General features: G+C 41.0%; 1 protein-coding gene across 1 annotated transcript; it reads left to right on the top strand.

The window, feature by feature from the left end:
- Window positions 1-836: 836 nt before the first annotated feature.
- LOC127556631 (zinc finger protein 566-like) lies at window positions 837-20,771 on the top strand. The gene is made up of 5 exons (XM_051989896.1): window positions 837-7,365; window positions 8,047-8,126; window positions 9,965-10,091; window positions 10,634-10,708; window positions 14,974-20,771. The coding sequence occupies exons 1-5, from the start codon at window positions 6,858-6,860 to the stop codon at window positions 15,774-15,776; spliced, it is 1,593 nt and encodes a 530-aa protein (XP_051845856.1). The 5' UTR covers window positions 837-6,857; the 3' UTR covers window positions 15,777-20,771.
- The last annotated feature ends 703 nt before the right edge of the window (window positions 20,772-21,474 follow it).

The following is a 21,474-nucleotide window of genomic DNA, read 5'->3' as shown; positions in this document are numbered from 1 at the left end:
GGCTGGGGAAGGGGAAACAATAGTTCTGGGCCTGTCTTGGAGTTTATGTAGTATAGAAGGGAAAAGATATAAAAAAGGGCCACCATATAGCAAGGACACCATTGAAAAAAATCACTAGACAAAGATAACGAGTTGTCACAGTGAATAAATATTTCATGGCATAAGAAGCAGAAATAAGGCAAGCATCCTGCCCCCCCATCCCAAAATGATAGTGCTGCAACCCTAAGACAACATTATAAAGTAGACAATATTAAATAAGGGAATAATCTTACAAGAGTATTGGATTGGACTACTTAATGATATGGTGTAATTAGACTGTAAATCTAAGGTAGAATATGCATTGTTTTTAGACATGTAAAGGGTTGGAGGAATAGTGGAAAGGTAATTTGGTTCTAAAAATTACTACTGTTTGTTATTTTTAAGAAACTAATTAGTGTTTATGTTGGTTTATGGAATTTTATTGGTTATATGGAATTTTTATGTCTGCTTAAACTTTGGAAAAAAAAGGTACTTCTGAGTAATAATGTTTAAACTGGTTTTGAAGATGATATGAGTATAAAGACTGATTGCAGGAAACATCGGTATCAGAAGAAAATTCCCAACTGTTAGAGAGTAAACTGAGCTAAAGGACTATTTTATAGTTATGATTATTGTGATCTGATGTTTGTAGAATCGTACTTGGAATGCTATTAATATTTGGGGTTCTCATAAGTATAGACTTAGGATAAGGTCATGTAGGAAACACGTGGTACATGAGCTTTTCCACAGAATTTCAAGGATGTGAAATGTCTTTTTTATATTTGTTTTATATTAAATCATGTTATTTAATATTTTTATTTTCCCCAGTTACATGTAAAACAATTTTTAAAAACTTTGAGTATCAAATTTTCCTCTTCCTTCCCATCCCCAATCCCCATTAAGAAGACACATATAAATTTATGCAAAACATTTCCATAAAAGTCATGTGGTGAAAGAAAACATAGATCTCACTACCTACACAAAAAAACCCCATCAAATAAAAAAAGAGAAGAAGAAGAGTATGTTTCAATCTGTATTCAGACATATTTGGTTCTTTCTCTGGGTATGGATAGTATTTTTCATCATAAGGACTTCAGAGTAGACTTGATTCATTGTATTACTGAGAATACAGAGAAATTCACAGCTGATCATCCCACAACATTGTTATTACTTTGTACACAGTACATTTCTGTTTCCTTGAGTTTACAGAGGAGTTTCCAGGTTTTTCTAAAAGCATCCTGCTCATCATTTCCCATAGAACAATAATATTTCATCATAATCACATACCACAACTTATTCAGCCATTCTCCAATTAATGAGCATCCCCTCAATTTCCAATTTTTTTTGCTCTGAGAAGAGAGTTGCTCTAAATATATATTTACATATAGGTCCCTTTAAAAAAAAAAAAACTCTTTTGGAACTCATGCCTAGTAGTGATATTGTTAGATCAAAGGATATGCATGATTTTATAGCCCTTTGGGGATAGTTCATTTCTTTTGATCATTTGTCATTTGGGAAATGGCTCTCTTTAAAAAATAATAATAAAATTTACTTGGTTTCCTATATATTTGAGAAATGAGACCTCCATCAGAGAAACTTGCTTCAAAATTATTTTCCCAATTACTATTGCTAACTATTTCCTCTGTTTATTCTATTCTCTCTCTCCTTTCATCATGACTCTTCTCAGAAGTATTTTGCTACTTCCCATCTTCTGTCTCTAATATCACTCTGCCCCCTTCCTGTCCCCTTTCCCTCCTACCTTCCTGCAGGGTAAGATAAATTTCTATACCTATATTGAATGTGGATGTTATTTCCTCTGAGCCAGTTCTGATGAGAGTAAGATTCACTTCCCTTCCCTCCCTTCCTCCTCTTCTTCTCCACGGTAAAATTGTTTCTTGCTCCTTTTATGGAGATAATTTACACCATTCCACTTTCCCTTTCTCATTCTCCCAGTACATTCTTCTCTCACCCCTTAATTTTACTTTTTTAGATATTATTTCTTCCTATTTATAAATACCCCTTCTAACTGCCATAATAATGACACGTTCTTATGAGTTCCAAGCATCATCCTCCCATGAAGTATATGAGCAGATAAACCTTATTAAGTCCCTTATGATCTCCCTTTCCAAATCATGCTTTTCCTGAGTCCTGTATTTGAACATCAAACTTTCTAGTCAGCCCTGATCTTCTCATCACAATACATTCAATCGTGTTCCTATAACCACCTCACTCTCCAGTTCTTCCCCATTGCTGGGTATCCAAAAGCACAGGACTGGACAGTCCTGAAGGTGCTTGAGACTGGAAGGGTCTGGGTAAGGGACCACTGATATTCTCAAGTTATGTCCTAGCTAGCACGGCCTGCACTAGAGACAGAGTGGTCGTGGGAAGATCATGATTGGGAAGCAGAGACTGGGAAACTGAAGACTCCGCCAATCCAGATCTGGTGAGCCTGCAGAAGTGCTGAGTCAGAATACCTGCACAGACTTTGGGAGAACTTGTGGATGAGGAAAGGACTGGTTGGATTTTAAAGAAAGATGATGGCTGCTTTATAATATCTTACATTTTATCTTTTTTTTTTTTTTTTTTGGTAATAAATGAACATGGTTTGCCACAATTTCTTCAGAGAAACCTGCTTCAAAATTATTTTCCAAATTACTTTTGCTCTATAGTAAGAAATGTAGACATTGTGTAGACACAAAAACAAAAAATTTAGAACAAGATTTACTGAATACTAACAAAATACATATATTTGTGTATTTAAATATATGTATATATATATATATTTATGATGCCTTTAAGCATAACATATTTACTTTAATAATTCCCTTTAACTATATCATTGCTACTGTTGCTTTGTCTAAGATCATGATTATCCATCCTGTTTTTTTTCAGATTTTCCTGAGGTACATTTAATTCAGATCTGTCTCCTCACTTTAATTCTTTATGAAAATTCATATTTTAAGTGTGCTTCTTGAAGTTTTTGAATTCCACTTTTCTAATCCATTTTTGCTAGCCTCTCAGTTTTTATGGGTAAGTTCATCTTATTCATATTAATGAATAAAATTTGTTATTCAATTTCTCCATCATATCCTCTAAATTTTTCCCCTTTATCACCTTCTCTCTCTCCTTCCCTTTCTCTTCCTCCTGCCCTCCTTCCCTCTCTCCTCTTCTTTTTCTATTCTCCATTACTAAGCTATAGTCATCTTCCTTTGCCATTTCCCTTTTCACCCATCCCAGACCCCAGATCACTGGTTCTTACCTTTTCTCTCTTTTTAATTCTTTCTTTTAAAATCTATCATTTGTAGTTTATCTTGCTTATGACATTTACTTCCCCAATTTTAATCCTCCCTATGAAACTTCTCTCATCCTTCTATTTTTCTATTTCTCTCTGGAATAGACTATATTTATGAGAAATTTTGTGTATGTATATATTCAACACTTCTTTGCCTAGGTTAGATAGGTGTAGTATTTGTGAGATGCTAACTACCTCCCTCCCCACTTCTGTTTTTATATAATCTTTTTCTGGTATATCTCAATTACAAGAAAAATAATAAGTTCATATCTCTCTTTCCTCATTTCTCCCTTAGTGTCTCCCTTTTTTTCTGCCATTACGTTCCCCTCTTAAAATCATTGAAACAGAACAAAAACCACACCCAGTCCCTTGTTTTTCTGTATTCCCTTTGTGATGCTTAAAGACAGTAGGGTTCTGGAAGGATGTTGAGATCCTTCCAAATTGCTCAAATAGATTTCCCTTTCTCTTTTGTTTGTATTCCAAAGATTTTACTCAACTCTAGTTTTTTAATCATGAATAATTCTTGAGAGTCATTTATTATATTCATTCCCTACCTCATCCTCTATTTAAAAATTAAATAATTTATAAGCTTTTTATTTTGCCTTTTGGGACATCACGTTTCAAGAACTCCTTTTCTTTACTATAGCTATTGTAGTCCTGTGTGACCCCGACTCTGATTATTTAGTACTTGAATTCTCTCTAGCTACCTACAGGATTTTTCTTTGGATTCTGGCCATGACATTTCGGAATGTTGTCAACTTCAGTTTCTTTTCAAGTAGACGAGCAGTGGATTCTATTTCAGTTTATGTTCTGATTCCAAAAATTTGGAGCAATTTTATTTTATGATTTATTGAATTGTGATCCATTTTTTGGTTTGGTCACAGTTTTCAGGGAGTCCAATGATTGCTAAATAATTCTTTTTTGTGCTATTTTCTGCTTCACGTATTTGTGATAGTAGATCTCTTACATGACAACACATCTTATGAAGATTCTAGAATATCCTTAAAAAAATCAAAGAAAGAAAGTGAATAAAATAAAACCATTTTATAGGAAGGCATTTATAAATGTCACCAAGGGAGTGAATGGATGAGGAGCTGGCAGCATACTAATCTGAGTGGAAAATAGGAAAGGTGAAAGAAAAAGAAAAACTAATTTAGGAACTCTAGGACTGGGCAGAGTAACATGGTAGTAGTGAAAGCGCATGAGTGGAAGATAATCAGGGTCAGATGAATATAAACAGAACAAGTTACAAAAGCAGTACTGACTTAAAAAGGCAGAAGAGGAGAGGAAAAAAGTTTAACTGAAGAAAATACAAACCATTATGACATGAAATGTGAATGGATTTTTAGTTCCCCAATTAAAAGAAAAAGAATGAAGAAAATAGGGGAAAAAAATTTAATGCCCAATTTATTCAATGCCTTCTAGTTTCCAGGAAGGCATTATGCTGGGCACTGTTATTACACACACAAAAGTGAAGTAGTCCTTGCTCTCAAGGAATTGATCTTTTACTAGGAAACGACATATGGGACCTATGGCAAATTGGGAAATAAAATCTCCATTAATAATGAAAAATAGCAGCTATTAATTACATATGCACCAAGTGGCACAGCATCTTTGTTCTTAAAATTAAGCAAATTGCAATAAAAATAAACAATAATATTAAGAAACGTAAATATTCCTCTCAGAGCTTGGCCCTAAAGAGATATGTTTCTTTCTAGAAGAGGGGAGTTCGCAGATATGAAACATTGCATATCACATTTAAGTTTTTTTGGTGTATTGAGTGTTTTTTATTGACTTTCCTTGTCTTTTCTTTCTGGACAGTGATAAAAGTGGGGATACGGGTAACGTGAAATTTAGAAATACGACTATCAATCGAATTCTAAAAATTCCTCTTAGAGGAGAAGAAATCCAACAAAAAATATAAACAAGTAGGAAAACATGGAGTAGATGAGAAAATTGGGTTTCAAAGATCTGTGGTAATTTCTGAATGAAATATTTCATAATACACAATTCTCAGCATCTCATAACTTCAAAAACTGGACGATAGGCTTGAGCATAAAGCAGAGATTGCAAGCTTTTCACTAGAAAGGGAGGGCTGCACAGAGAGAAGGAGCACAGCACATGCTCCTCACTGCCAGCTTCCTCCAACTCCCCGCGGCCGGGTCCCGCGGCCTCCAGCTCCCCGCGGCCTGCTACGAGAGGCCCGTCCGGGTCCCGCAGCCTCCAGCTCCCCGCGGCCTGCTACGGGAGGCCCGTCCGGGTCCCGCGGCCTCCAGCTCCCCGCGGCCTGCTACGGGAGGCCCGTCCGGGTCCCGCGGCCTCCAGCTCCCCGCGGCCTGCTACGGTAGGCCCGTCCGGGTCCCGCGGCCTCCAGCTCCCCGCGGCCTGCTACGGGAGGCCCGTCCGGGTCCCGCGGCCTCCAGCTCCCCGCGGCCTGCTATGGGAGGCCCGTCCGGGTCCCGCGGCCTCCAACTCCCCGCGTCCGGGTCCCGCGGCCTCCAGCTCCCCTCTCCGGGCTGCGCTCCCTGTGCACGGTCATAGGGAATCGCGTGCCCGCTTCCCCTAGCACGTTAGCTCTCGGAAGGCCACGACTGTTCCCGGCCTCCGCACCCCTGGCTCCGGCGCAGGCCTCGCTAGCACTAAGCACACGCAGGACGGCACGGAAAAGGCATTTCCCGCCTCTGGATCTGCGAGGGTGTCAGGCCCCTATTGTCTGCATCGGGGCAGACGCTGGGTGGAAAGAGGGGTCCTACCCGCGGGGACGCGCAGCCCGGGGCTTCCACGAAGGAAATCCCGGGCACTCCGGCTGTGCCGGTGGGAGAGCACGTGCCTCCTGACAGTGAGTAAGCGGCCGCGCGCAGTGACACCTACTGCCAGTTCAGCTGGGCTGGCTAATTATTTGGGAGGAAGCATACTGCCAGGGGGAAGGCAGTCGCCACCTTCCGGGGAGCCAATGCAATCGTGAGGTCGGAGAGGAAGCCCAGCACCGCGGCCACCGAGGGGTTCTAGCTCCAGAGCCGGAAGAAACCTCGGAGGCCACGAGACCAAGTCCTAAAGGTCGCGAGTCCAATTTCCGAAGCCAGCCCAAAGGGACAGAGCCCACGAGTCCGGGGGAAGATTCAGTGTGGCACCGTGTCTAACGCGCCACTAGGGGGCGCTGCTCACTTTCCCTTCTGCGCAGGTCAGACACTTCCCTCCTTCACTTTGGAGTTCTGCGACTGTCCTCCCAGGAATCCTCCCAGCCTGCTAGCAGAGGTAAATCTTAGGGAACCAGGAGTGAGCCACAGCAGGAGGCGCCCCCCGGACGAGAGGCCGCCCTTCACCTTCGCCACTCTTCTCTGCACACGCGCAGAAGCCTTCTCGGGTCTCGAGACTACAATTCCCACAAGTCGCTGCGGCCAAAGAGGTGACCGCTTCCTTCTTCGTGTTATATGATGGAGGTGCGTCCTTGGGGGAAGCTTCCGCTTTCGCTCCCTCTTTGTTTCTCGATCCTCTCGATTGTTTGCTCCTCCCGGTGAGTCTCCCCGAGCTGCCCTGCGACCACGTGATGCTGCCTCGAGACCCAGGCTCTTGGCCCCGCCCCCATCGCACCGGTTCTGGGATTCAGCCAATCAGCAGCGGTTCCGAGCGCCCCGGTCCCGCCCCTGCGCTCCCAGTGGGCTGGGCGGACTGCGAAGGATCCCTGCCCCAACTTGGGGGGCGCCTCGGCCCCGGGCCTGGGCCTGGCCTCTTGACCCACCCACCTGGGCCGCCCGCCTCACCGGATGAGCTTACCCCGGTGAGGCGCCCCGAGCCGCCCTTCCGGGGGTTCGACGTGCGGCCCTTGGGGGGCCCGGCCCCGCCCGCCTGCAGACCCGGGCCTCCTGTCGTGGCCGGAACCCACTTCGGATTCCTCGACCCCAGTGGCTTCCAGCGGACCGGCTGCTGCCCCCTGCGGAGTCCCTTCTTCCGGCCATGCCTCAGTGCCCCTCCGCCGCCTCCGCGCAGCGGGACGCCCAACCCCGCCCCCCCAGTCCCACAGGTGCCTTATAGGACCTGCCCTTCCCCATTAACGTGTAAGTTCTGCGGACACAGAAGGTGCTTAATAAATGCTGGCCTTGCCCCTCCTACAGTCCCCCTTCCCAAGTCCCCTCAGTCTCGGTACCTCTCCCCACCTCAGTTTCCTCATTTGCAAATGGTCACCATGGTGCATGCGCCTCCCGGGGACATTGGGAGGGTCAGAAGAGGGCCTTGCAAATCCCTCCATCAGATAAGGCTGTAGTTAACTAGAGGCCAGGGCTGGGAGAAAGGACCTTGCCAACTTCTCCATACTCCCGTTATCCCCTGATCGCACTCCCGACTTCGCCCCGTCCGATGCCCTCTGACCTTTGGGCTGCTCTCGGGGGGGCCGCGCCCCTTTCCTCACCCCTTTCTTTGAGCCCGAAGTTTCCTGCAGAGCTTGGGCCCAGTTTCCCCCTTCTATAAGTTAGGTTTTTCAGAGTCCCCGCCAGCTCCAGGGTCTTTTTTATACCCCACAAAACAAGCTCCGCACTTCTTTTTACTCCCCCGTGTGTGGACCTAAGGTGTCCCAGGAGGAGGAGAGGGGCGGGCTCCTCAGGAACACCCGGGCACCCTGGGCGGGCCGGGCATGGATGGCTGGGTGGCAGGCGGCCCTTGGCTCCGCTCCCGGGCATCTGTCCGCGCCTCGGGCCGGCAGAGCTCCAACCTCGGGCTGACGCTTGTGCTCTTCTCCTCAGCCGTGCCTTCTGACCACGCTGCTCTTCCACCAGAGGAGGAGGGGATGGCCGATGTGTTCCTGACCAGCTGGCTCCACCAGGTGAGATCTGTCCTCTCCGCACCCGGATTTCTAAGGGAGCCCTGGAGGACATCCCGAACGGAAGCTCAGAGCCTCTCCCCGATGCCAGGGGGCGGGGGGAGAGGGTTCGGCCTTGGCTTCTCATCAGCCGCTCTTATTTGGTCCAGTTCCCCAAAGCTTAGGCTTATTCTGGGACCTGGGCCCGCAGGCACCTGCCCGGAATCCCTCTTCTTTCCCCCCAGCTGGGACCTGGGCCCGCAGGCACTTGCCCGGAATCCCTCTTCTTTCCCCCCAGCTGGGACCTGGGCCCGCAGGCACTTGCCCATGATCCCTCTTCTTTCCCCCCAGCTGGGACCTGGGCCCGCAGGCACCTGCCCGGAATCCCTCTTCTTTCCCCCCAGCTGGGACCTGGGCCCGCAGGCACCTGCCCGGAATCCCTCTTCTTTCCCCCCAGCTGGGACCTGGGCCCGCAGGCACCTGCCCGGAATCCCTCTTCTTTCCCCCCAGCTGGGACCTGGGCCCGCAGGCACTTGCCCGGAATCCCTCTTCTTTCCCCCAGCTTCATTTGCCCGGTCAGTCCGATTTCCCACTTGCTTTGGTACTCCGTATAAAACGGTACCTTTTTACTTCGGCACGGGCCTGCCTGGAGTGCGCTCCCTCCTCCCGGCTGCTGCTTAGAATGCCGGTCTGTAGTTCATAGATGAACCATTGCGGAGGAAGTCTAGGTTTTTTCCGGCCTGTGGTTTGGCTTTGTGTTTGTTGGTCAGAGGTAGGTTTCGGCCTCACGGAAGGATGCTTAAGGAAAAGGCGGAGGAGATGGATATTCTGGTGAATAAAAAGTACCTGATGCACATTAAGCTCATTGACTGGTGGATGTCGGCTTTTATGAAAAGCAGTCAGGTAGCAGGTATAGACCCCACCTCTGATGTTGGCTGTGTGACCCACTTAACTCTCTGAACCTACTTTTATATCTGTAAATTGGGTTAATGTTAGCACTACAAGTATTGTGAGGCTCAAGAGAGATAATGTATTTGTCTACTTAGAGCATCCTAGAAATGTCAGCTGAAGACAAAACTTAATGGAACATCCAATGCAGACTTAGGTAGGTTGAAAAGAGCAGTTAGAGCGGGTCAAGGAAATATGAAAAAGTAAAAGTAAAATGGACTAAAATGTGCTAGGGAATAGCACCAAAGCCTAGCATGATGTTCTCAGGTGTTTGGTTAAATTACATGAGATCCTTGAATAAAGTCACAAAAGCCGCTTGGGGTTGCTACGTGAAGCAATCACATTTTAATTTAGTAATATTAAGTTGTATAACTAGGAAGATGTTCATTATTTCCTAAGGAATGGTGATTAAGAACTAAGAGTGTTCATATTGCCTCTAACTGGAAACTACTGCTTGCATTGTGTTCCCTGTTGTTCATGTTATATGTCTGTCTCATTCCCAAATATATGTGGATTATACCACGTGTATGTTTATTTTTATTATATTATTCCCACATATATATGTGTTTAAAAAAAAAAAAACAGGGTGGATAGATAGATCCATAATAGTTATTCACAAGTTCAGATACAATCCTTACCTTCTGTTGCACTGTGTCTCTGAAAATGCCCATTTTATTTATGCTTATTAAGTTAATATTAAATTAAATAAAAAATAAATCAATGTGAGCTTTTCTTATCATGGGAAGTAGAATCTAATATAGTATCAAGCTCTTAGCACAGTGTCTGACACAAATCCCTTTTTTTTCCCCCCAGAATCCTCTCTACTCTTAAGTAGCAATCTCTAAACTTCCTTTCAGCTTCACCTTTCACTTACATCCAGAGACTGCTAAGCAGAAATGCCTTCTGTGTTTCAGGAGTCTGTGACATTCAAGGATGTAGCTGTGGATTTCACCCAGGAAGAGTGGAGACAACTGAACCCTTCTCAGAAGGAGCTGTACAGGGACGTGATGCTGGAGAACTATAGGAACCTTGTCTTCCTAGGTGAAGATACTTTCCCCAGATAGTCAGAAAATATTCACTCTAGGCCATTAGAGTGATGAGCAAAGTTTGTTTGACATAATAGAACAGAGAATCTTAATCTTTTGTTCCCTATTTATTCTTAGAATAACAGGGTTTTTTACTTTGTGAAACTGGAAAAAAGCCTGTTCCCCATCCTTTGTTGCCTTAGATCAAGGTAATACCCTAGGTTAGAGATCTAAACATTTAGAGGATCTTGTTCTTTTGATAGAAAAAAGGACAAATGAAATTATTTTCTTTCTGATTCTAAACCCAATTTGTGAACTATACATCCATTCCCTTCCCCACTCCAAAAAAAAACCCCAAAACCCCAATCCATAATGACAACGTAATTAAACCTGCTTTCTAGGAACCCATTTTAGAGCAGCCTTCAAAGAGTCTTGTTGTTACCCCTGGCTCGTGCCTTCCTTTCCCTGGAGAATGGGCTGTAATATCATTCTGAAGTGATTCTCTGTCCTTGGTAATTTTTCATTTTTCATGAGTAAAGTATCCTGTTTTCAAACCAGATGTGATCTACCAGCTGGAACAGAGGAAAATACCATGGATGCTGGGGCGAGAAGTGCCCAGAAACACCTATACGGGTGAGTGCATGAGAGCCAGACAGATAGGAGCTGTTGCTATAGGCCAATTATTAGTCAGGAAAAAAGCACCTTAGCTATCTTAGGGAACTCTTCTCCCTGTTAGGGAACAGGGACCTCCAAGTCCCTGGACTTGTAGAAGGGCATAAAATTGTTGAGCACAAATTCTCTTGTATTCCCAAATGAATGTCAAACAGATGACTTTTTATGAACCATCCCTTCAGGTTTGCTTCTATTCTCAGAGAAAGCAGTGTATCCTCAGCAAGAGACATCTCTTTCTCATATTTTTGTTTTTATTTTTATTTTTTTGCTTTTTTGCCTTCCCCCACCCCACCTCCCAGTGTGTCTGTTATTAATGATCCCATGTAGCAAGTACAGAAAGGATTATACTCATAGTATAATGGGCAGAAGTTTTGGGGCTATAGTACGGCTAGAAGACCATCTACTAAATTATAAGGGAATAGTGCTCTTTGGATCAAGGACCCAGAGAAAACCACACATCTTGGAAATACTTGAAGTTAACTTTTGGCCCAAAATTCCATCCAGTCTTGATTCTGTCTTCTAGATTAGTAGCTGCCCTTCATAGTGTGATGTTGTCATCAGATTTGATAAGCATTGTCTTCTCTGATCTAAAGTTATCTAAAGGGGAGAACATCGGGGTACAGGAGACACCAAAGACTTCCCAACAAGTTGATTTCAATCCCTTGATCTTCAGTTTTTACGTAGGAGAGTTTGATGAGACATTTAGTAATACATTCGTCTCTCTTCATCAAGGCTATCATAAAAGATTTTTATTTAATTTTTTTGTCCATTAAAAAAATTATTTTCCCCAGCTGCATTTACATAATTTTCTTGGTTATACATTCATTTATTTTTACATATTTTCATGTGAATCATGTTGGGAGAGAAACATCAGAATAAAAGGGAAAAATCTCAAAAAAAAAAAAAAAAACCCAAGAAAAAAAGAAATTGAACATAGCATGTATTGACTTAACAATCCATCTCCATGGTTCTCTCTCTGGATGTGGATGGTGTTTTCCTTCCAAAGTTTTTGGAATTGCCTTGGATCACTGAACCACTGAAAAGAACCAAGTCTATCATAGCTGATCATCACATAATCTTGCTGCTATTGTATACAATATTTTCCCAAATTTGCTTGTTTCACTCAGCCTTAGTTCATGTAAATTTTTCCAGGCCTTTCTAAAATCTGCCTCTACATCATTTTTTATGGTATAATATTCTATAATATTCATATACCATAGTTTATTCAGCCATTCTCCAATTGATGGGCATCTACTCAGTCTCCAGTTTCTACCACAAAAAGGACCGCCACAAACATTTTTACACATGTGGGTCTTTTTCCCTCCTTTAAGATCTCTTTGGGATACAGGTTCGGTAGAGACACTGCTGGATCAAAGGGGATGTAGTTATAACCTTTTGGGCTATGTTCACAACTGGACATATAAACTCTCAATTTTCCCACATCCCCTCTAACATTTATCTTTTCCCGTCATCTTAGCCAATCTGAGAGGTGAAGAGTTGGTATCTCAGAATTGTTTTAATTTGCATTTCTCTAATCAATAGTGATTTAGAACAGTTTTTCATATGACTACAAATTATCTGTTCATATCCTTTGACCATTTCTCAATTGGGGAATGACTTGTATTATAAAATTGACTCAGTTCTTTATATAGTTTAGAAAGGAGGCCTTAACAAGAACTGTCTGTTCTTCCCAACTGTCTGCTTCCATGGTGGAAAATTTTTAAAGATATGTTTGTGACATATAGATACATCAGGGCGAGGGTGTTCTCCTGATAAGAGTGGGGTGAGTTCCCACTCAGTACAAGAAATCATTTGCTATGGCTCGATTTCCTGTATTGTTGTTCTGTAATCTGAAGAGGCTTTTATATTAAATGAATAATCATAGCCAATATTTTGTAGTCAGTGAGGAGTGAAAAGAACTGCCCAGATTATCCCCTTTGAGCCTGACAACAGCCCTGAGATGCGGTCCCCCATTAAGTCAGTGAGGCCCCACTCAGTCCTCCTTGTCCTGGACTCCTAGCTTGGAAGGTCCAGAGACTGGAAGTAAACTAGCAGTGCATGCCCTTCCCTACCTCACAGCCCACCCTCCATCACCCACCCTCCTCTACCCCACCAAGAACCCCTTTCCAGCATACCAGCTCACTCTCCCCCACTTCACCATAGGGGCTTGCCCTCCCCCGTCTCATCACAGAGGCTTGCTCTCCCCCACCTCACAGCCTACCCTCCCCTACCCCATCAGGAACCCCTCCCTCATGGGCCCCTCTAAAAAGCCAAACAGAGCTAGTGTAGTTCAGGAATGAGGTGCCACGGGCCTGTACAGAAGTGGTTAATGAACAGGTGGAGAGAAAGGGATGTTGAGAGGAGATGTTGTAAAGGTAGAAATGACAAGACTTGGCAACAAATTGATGTGTCAGGCCTAGATATTTGAACTCAGTTATTTAGGAATTCTCATATTGGGGAGGGGGAAGGGAGAAAAATTTGAAGCACAACATTTTACAAAAATGAATGTCAAGGGGCAGCTAGATGGTGCAGTGGATAGAGCCCTAAAGTCAGGAGGACCTGAGTTCAAATCTGATCTCAGACACTTAACACTTTATAGTTGTGTGACCCTGGGCAAGTCACTTAACCCCAGTTGCCTTGTAGGAAAAAATAAATATCGAAAGCTATTCTTACATCTATTTGGAAAAGTAAAATATTCTTGGGGGGAAAGAGAATTCTCATATCATCTCTCAAGCAAAGACTTGAGTTTTCCTTATATGATGTTTGAGAAGCAGCGTGCCATTATGGAAAGAGCAGTGGACTAAGGAGTCAGAAGATCCCTATTATAGTCCCAGTTTTGTCTTTGGCAAGGCCTTTAAATACATTGAAACTTGATTATATAATATAATACCTCTGAAAGAGTAAAATTAAATAAAATATGTGAAAGTTCTTTATAAATTATAATCATTACATACTTGTTAATATGAGAGGTGTTTTATTATTCGTTTTTTGCTTTCAAGTTTGAAGATAAGTATTGAGAATAAGAAACAGATTTTTTTTTTTTTGAGGCAATTGGGGTGAAGTGACTTGACTAGGGTCACATCCTTATTAAGCATCTGAGGCCAAATTTGAATTCAGGTCCTCCTGGACTCTAGGATTGGTACTCTAAGCACCATACCACCTACCTGCCCCAAGAAGGAACAGATTTAAATGTACGATATGCTTTCTTCCAGAATTGAATGCACAAAATAACCTTCTAATTAAGCCATTCTCCAATTGATAAATGGTCAAAGAATATGAATAGACAATTTTCAGATGATGACATTGAAACTATTTCTACCCATATGAAAAGGTGTTTCAAATCATTATTGATCAGAGAAATTCAAATTAAGCTAACTCTCAGATTGTCTAGGATGACAGGAAAAGATAGTGGTGAATGTTGGAGGGAAGGTGGGGAAACTGAGACACTGATGCATTGTTGGTGGTGATGTGAATGGATTGAACCATTCCGGAGAGCAATTTGGAACTATGCTCAAAAAGTTATCAAATTGTGCAGATCCTTTGATCCAGCCCAGTGTTTCTTGTGGCAGCACTTTTTGTAGTGGCAAGAAACTGGAAACTGAGTGGATGCCCATCCGCTGGAGAATGGCTGAATACATTATGGAATATGAATATTATGGAATATTCTTTTTCTCTAAGAAACGAGCAGCAGGATGATTTCAGAGAGGCCTGGAGAGACTTACATGAAGTGATGCTGAGTGAAATGAGCAGAACCAGGAGCTCATTATACACTTCAACAGCAAGACTATATGAGCATCAATTCTGATAGACATGGCTCTCTTCAGCAATGAGAGGATCCAAATCAGTTCCACTTGATCAGTAATGAACAGAACCAGCTACTCCCAGCGAAAGAACACTGGGAAATAAGTGTGGACCACAGCATAGCATTTCCACTCTTTCTGTTATTGTTTGCTTTTTTTTTTTCTTCCCTGGTTATTTTTACCTCCTTTCTAAATCCACTTTTTCTTGTGTAGCAAGACAACATCTAAATATGTATACAGATATTGTATTTAACAATTTTAACATTTTAACATATTTAACATATATGGGACTATCAGCCATCTGGGGAAGAGGGTGAAGGGAAGTTGGAACAGAAGTTTTTGCAAGGGTCAATGTTGAAAAATTACCCATGCACAAAATAATCTAACAGGAAATGAAGTAGTGATTTTTTTAAAAATATATTTCAGATTGGGAAACTAAACCTGAAATAAAGGAATCTGTTCCAGACATTGATATGCAGAAATCATCCCTGGAAAAATACCCAAGAAATAATTACCAGGATTCCACACGGGAAGAAGACTGGGATTGTGATGTTAAGAAATTTTCTAATCATAATGAATTTGGAGAGTCATCTCACTATAACTCAAGCCCTTTTCAGAATCAAGTAACAGATATTATAGAGAGAACTTATGGATATGATGAATATAGAAGAGCTTTCATCCATCTTACTAGATATCAGGGAATTTATGCTGGGGAGAAATTTCACAGATGTAAAGAGTGTGGGAAATCTTTTACCTGCAGCTCATCTCTTAAGTATCACTATAAAATTCATACTGGAGAAAAACCTTTTGAATGTGAAGAATGTGGAAAGGCCTTTATTTTGCGAGCACAACTTACATCACACCAGAGAATTCACTCTGGAGAGAAACCTTATGAATGTACTGAATGTGGCAAAGCTTTTAGGTCCAACTCGTCTCTTACCTATCATCAGAAAATTCATACAGGAGAGAAACCTTATCCATGTAATGAATGTGGGAAGGCCTTCAGATCGAAAACACAGCTCAATTCCCATCAGAGAATTCACACTGGAGAGAAACCTTATGAGTGTAATGAATGTGGTAAGACCTTTGCCCAGAGCACACCACTCACTACCCACAGGAGAATTCATACTGGAGAGAAACCTTATGAATGTAATGAATGTGGCAAAGCTTTTAGATATAACTCCTCCTTTATTTACCACCAGAGAATTCATAATGGAGAGAAATATTAATTTAATAAACATGGAGAGGCCTTCCTTTGGGTAGAACATGCCTTACTTCCTATCAGAAAAATTCATATTAGCAAGAAATCTTATGAATGTAATCAGTATTAGAAAGCCTTTGTCTGGAGAACACAACTAACAAGATATTCATCCTCAGAAGATTTCTGAATGTGGAACAGCATTCATTTGAAGCTTATCACTTCTCTGGTACAAGAAAATTCCTATTATAGAGGAGCCTTGAAAGTAAAAGCAATAAGTCAAAAAGCATTGTTGCAGCTAAGACAGGAGTCTCCTGTTTATTTTCCCCATCATTTAGCAGTAAATGCTTTCTAAAGGGGTAATTATACGAAAACTTAACAGCCACAACAAAAAGATGAAAGCTAGCTCATGCAGAAAACTGATGTGCTTAAGCTATATATACTGGGCTGGAATTTTTGGCTTCAGTTAACTGACTTCTTGACTCCATATCAAGATATAGAAACAGGGGTAAGTGCCAGTAACTGAGATGTAGGTCCACAGAAAAAGCAGTAGCCCAAAGGAAGATTGCTGATATTTCCTTATATAGGAAAAATCTTTCTTCCTCATATCGTTGTCTTTTTTTTTTTTTCCAGCTTTCTCTGGTTCTAAAATATTGTATGTAACCCAAGGGCCAGGCTGACATTTTGTTTCCAGAGGTCTCTGCAGAAGCCTATCTACAGACATAGGGAATAGCTTTTGAAAGGCCCCTTCAGCCTTAAGCAAAGTTAATGAAGAACAGGATTTGGGGATCTTTTAAGAAAAGAAAAAACTAACCCCTTCTCTGTCTCTCCCCAATCCTCTCTGTACATGTATTTGTGTGTAAACACACACACAGATGTAGATATATAGATATGTAGATATTGATATAAAGGTATAGTGGAACTCAGAGAACATGCAAAAACTCCTATGAAGTGATGAAAGAAAAAAAGTATAGCCTAAAGGATAGTATGCATGTTGACTATTGCAATATAAATGAAGACAGCTTCAAAATGTGTAATGTGTGGTTATTTCATATATATCTTCTAATATGAGTGTTTTCCTAAGTAAAATCATAACATCGTAGAGAATAGAAGCATATAAGACTTAAGTGAAGTAGAAAACAAAATCAATGCATCTAATATAAAAGGTAACTGGGGGGGAAATCCCTTGCATCTCATTTCTAATGAAAGTCTGATGTCTAAATAAATAGGAAATTACACAAGTATATGACTGAGATCTATTCCTTACTAGATAAGTGGTCAAAGAATATGGAGAAACATCTCAAAAGAATGACAGACTATTATAAAGCATGTGAAAAATACTTCATATCATTAATAAGAGAAATACAAGTTAAAACAGATCTGAGGTTTCACCTTACACTCAGCAGTTTGACGAAGATGACAAAAGATGGAAATAGTCAATGTTGGAAAGATTGAGAAGATAGGCATAATCTGTTTGTGGAGCTATGGTTCCGACTACTCTGTAAAACAGAGAATTCCGAATTATGTGAAAAAGTGATTTAAATGTTCATATCCTTTTACCAAGAGATGTTACTGTTAGATTTATGCTAAAGAGGTCAAGGACAGTGCTATGTGGGGATCAAAGAAGTAGATAAAAAGGTTGACTAAGTGATTGTGGTATATAAATGTGAAGGAATATTATTGCCTTGTAAAAATAATGATTAGAAATACCAAAAAAAAATTGGAAAAAAGTGCAGACTAAGGTAAGTAGGACCAAGAAAATAGGATTACAACAATGTAAATGGCAAACAATTTTTTTCTTAAGTGGGAAACAATTTAAAAGTGAATGCTTTGTGTAATTATAGTGACCAATCTTTACCCCTGGAGAAGAGATGAAGAAATAAATATTCCTCCTTTGGAGAAATAAATAATAGGCATGGGATGTTGAATACAGTATTAGATGTAGTCATTGTCTTGGGTAATTTTGTTCAGTTTTCTTAGAATGGAAAGCTCCCTGGGATAGAGGAAGGGAAAGGAGCATTGTTAAGAAATTACTTTAACATAAAAAAGGCATCAATAAAATTTTCCAAAATAATTCATTGGTACCAGTATATAATCAACAATCTTTTCATCTACTTTAATGGATATTAGGTCACTTAGGCAAATGTGCCATACTTTGTTGTAGGCTACTTTAAGAGAAAAGCTAAGATTTTGTCACCCAAGAAAATGCAAGAATGGATTCTTGTATGTATTTAAGCTATTTCTATTAAGTGAGAGGGCTTTTCTTTCTGAGATTTTTTTCCCCTTAAGTTTTTTCTTTTGTGTTTATTAAAAAAAAACATGAATTTATAATAGATTTTGGGAAGGTGCCAGTGTTTTAAGACATAGCAGAATCCAGTTTCCTCTAACCATCCATCAAAATAATGATAAAATCAAAGCTAATCCACTATAAGCTAGATCTGGTCAAGGACTGTACAAAAAAGACTACTGGAATTTTGGGAAAGTGCTGATCAGAGATAAACTGTAGAAAGGTTCAGAGCACAAGCAACCCAGAGACCCATCCAGATCTGTGGCTGGAGATGATCCAGGTAGCACATTCAAGGTGATCCAAGAATCCCAACCGTGAAAGAAGAAAGATTCAATCCAGTGTGTAGGTTCAACTCAAGAGTAACCTACCTTTCATGGTACAGGAGAGAGCCAAAGGGACTGCCCAGTATGGACTATCCGGGGACTCTCTGAGACAAGAAAATGGGGACATAATGGAATGCATGGGAGAGCAACTCCAGATCCCTGTTTGTGATAGGAAATAGGACTGGACCAGCATCCAGATAGCCTGAGAGCCAAGGCCAATCGACTCCTACAGAGCTGAATCAGAATCAAGCAGAATTATACATCATCCAGGACTCCAGGAGCAGAGTTTGCCATATATGTAAATTGCTAATAAACTGAAAATGAAGACACGGGTCAACAAAGGAAAATGTCAAATACAGAACTGAGAGAAGTGAAAAGGGTAAACCCAAAAGAAGAAAATAACTGTTCAACAAGTCTTAAGTATCCTCAAAGGAAATGTCATGACCATAAGTTATGGAATACATGGAATAAATGAAGTGTAGCTATGAAGGGGGAAAATAGCAAGGAAAATTGTTACTTTTGAAGAGAGAGTGGCAAAAAATTACTCAGGAATTGAATACTTGGAAAATTAGGATGTGCCAACAACAACAACAACAACAACAAAAAAATCCCAAGCTCAGCCTAAAAAATGATTCTGATACACAACAAGAAACATTAAAATCAAAAGATGGGGTGGGGAGGGAGAAAAACAATGTCAGATTTATGTGACCAAAAAACAAATTTTAAATCATTATTGGACAATTTTTTTTAGATTTTGGAGAGTGCTATACCCTTCATGGTATATGTGCCTATTTAGCTCATTCCTGAAGTGAACAGGTTTTCAGAACTATGAGCCCTTCTCACCCCTCTTAATACCTCTGTGTCTATTCTTCCTCTGTACCTCATTTGTATGATAAAATTACTATTTTTATCTTAACTCTGCCCCAGTTTCTTTTGAGCTATCCTATAGTTGATATTGATCTTAAACATATGGTATACATTTCCCATGTTAAAAAACAAAAACAAAAAAAAAGTAAGCAATTTGTCCATATTATGTTCCTTAAAATTGATTTTTGATATAGGCTCTTATATTTAAATTTTCTTTTGCATTCAGGTTTGATTGTTAGAAAGTCCTTAAAATCTGCAAGTTTACTGAATGTCCATTTTTTCTCATTCAATATTATGGATAATTTTGCTGGATATGATATTTTTGGCTACAGGCTAAGATTCCAGGACTTTGGATCTTTTATTATGGCTGCTGATAAGTCCTATGCAATTCTAATTGTAGCTCCAGTGGAGTTTTTTTTTTCCTTGTTTCTTGCAAAATTTTCTCTTTGATAAATGGGGAATTTCAAGATTTGGCAATAATATTCCTATGGTGTTTTCCACAAAGGATCTCATTGAGATGATAATTGGTAGATTTTTTTTCTATTTCTACTTTCCCCTCATGTTCTATCACTCCAGGACAATTTTCTTGGATTATTTCTTGCGTTATTGTGTCAAAATTCTATTTTTGGTCATAACTTTCAGATAGTCCAATTCTCATATTTTCTCTTGATCTTTTCTCCAGATCTGTTATTTTTCTTATATTTCCCATTCTGTTCTATTTTCCCATTCTTTATAATCTTGTTATTTCTTTGTCTTTTATAGCTTCACTGGCTTCCCCTTACCCAATTCTAATTTTCAAAGGGTTATTTTCATCTATGAGACTCTATCTCCTTTTCTAGTTGATTAACTTTTTTTTTTTTAATAATCTTTGCTTTTCTTGGATGTTTTTTTTTATTTTTATTTATTTTTATTGTTTTCCTCAATGTCTCATTTGATTTTTGAATTCTTTTTTGAGTTCTATAAATTCTGGGCAGGGAGCCATTTCCTGTTACTCTTTGGGGTGAAAAATTTTTTTACTTCAGTGTCCTCCTCTAAAGACCAACCTTGGTCTTCCCCATTCCCATAGTAGGTTTCTGTGGATTTATTTGGTTTCCACGGTATAAAAATTAAATAGGAGAAATGAAACAAATTAGAAAATTCAATCTCACAGGACAGTGGAGAGTGGAGGTTGCCCAAAGGAATATAAAAATGTAAGCTCCTTAGGGGCAAGGGCTGATTTTGTGATCAGGCCGGTTTGCCCCTAACTCTCCACTATTACCTTTCCCTAGTAGAATGGAAGCTCCGCAGATAGGGACTAGATGGGGTGGGAAACACCCTACTCTGTTAAGCATTTGATAGCCTCAGGCTTTCTTACCTCATTTTTCAGAAACTGCTTTAGAAACCCCAGCCAGTGAGGAAAGGAGCCAGGGCTTGGGGAGGGGAGCTCGAGGTGGGGAATAAAAAAGAGAATGCCCTTTGCCTCTGTGTCTCTCTAAAATCAGGTTTTGTGTGTTGGAGACTGCACATCCTTTCTCATGAGAAAAAAATAAACTTTTTTCCTACATTCACACTGGGACTTTTGATTGTTTTAGTGGTCCTACTGTTCCACAGAGCTGGGGTGGGATAAAAGCTCCACTGAGTGGGCTCTTGAGCCTGACCAGCCACAGGACGACCCACTGACCGTTTTTCAGTGACCCTCGGTCTGGTGGAGGGACTCTCATAGTCACGTGAGCCTAAGGCTAAGGCGAGAACCAAGTAGAGGAACAAGAAAAAGTAAGGGAGGAATGGGGGATCCATTGTAAAGGAAAAGTGCACTGCTCAATAGCCTAAGTCTGTGCACAGATCCCAGTTAAGGAAAAGGTGCCTGGGGGACTGGACTAGGGCTACTGTCGAGGTGGGCAACTGTGGGAGGTTCAAAGCAGTTCATGTTTGTGTGAATGTGTGTGTTGTCTATGTGTTGTCTATTTTTCTCACTCAGCTAAATTACAATGGAAAAGATCTGGCCATTTTAAAGTTTAAAAGTGCTTGTTTTGAGTCTCTGCCTGTCAGGCATCTTGATTCACACTAACCTGAATTTTTCTTAAGCTTTTAAGTTTCTCTTTAGATGAGTCTCTATGTTCCCCAATCCCTAGAGTCCCCAAACTCTTCACAGGGGACTCTGGACTCAGTAAAAGGGTGTGCTCTATCTCCACAAGGCTTGGGGAAACCTAGGGAAAGTCGATCTTTTCCCCTTCCCTATACAGCAGTCCACAGGGATTTAGGGAAGAGAACAA

The sequence above is a fragment of the Antechinus flavipes genome, chromosome 3, assembly GCF_016432865.1.
Source record: "Antechinus flavipes isolate AdamAnt ecotype Samford, QLD, Australia chromosome 3, AdamAnt_v2, whole genome shotgun sequence".
NCBI lineage: Eukaryota > Metazoa > Chordata > Mammalia > Dasyuromorphia > Dasyuridae > Antechinus > Antechinus flavipes.
Note: the sequence above shows the minus strand (reverse complement) of the source record. Positions and strands in the feature narration are given on the sequence as shown.

Excerpts from the sequence above, each read along its gene's own strand:
- LOC127556631 (XM_051989896.1), top strand. The coding sequence starts at position 6,858 with ATGCTGCCTCGAGACCCAGGCTCTTGGCCCCGCCCCCATCGCACCGGT. Across the intron at positions 7,366-8,046 it reads CTGCCCTTCCCCATTAACGT|CCGTGCCTTCTGACCACGCT; the intron begins GTAAGTTCTGCG and ends TCTTCTCCTCAG. Across the intron at positions 10,709-14,973 it reads GCCCAGAAACACCTATACGG|ATTGGGAAACTAAACCTGAA; the intron begins GTGAGTGCATGA and ends AATATATTTCAG.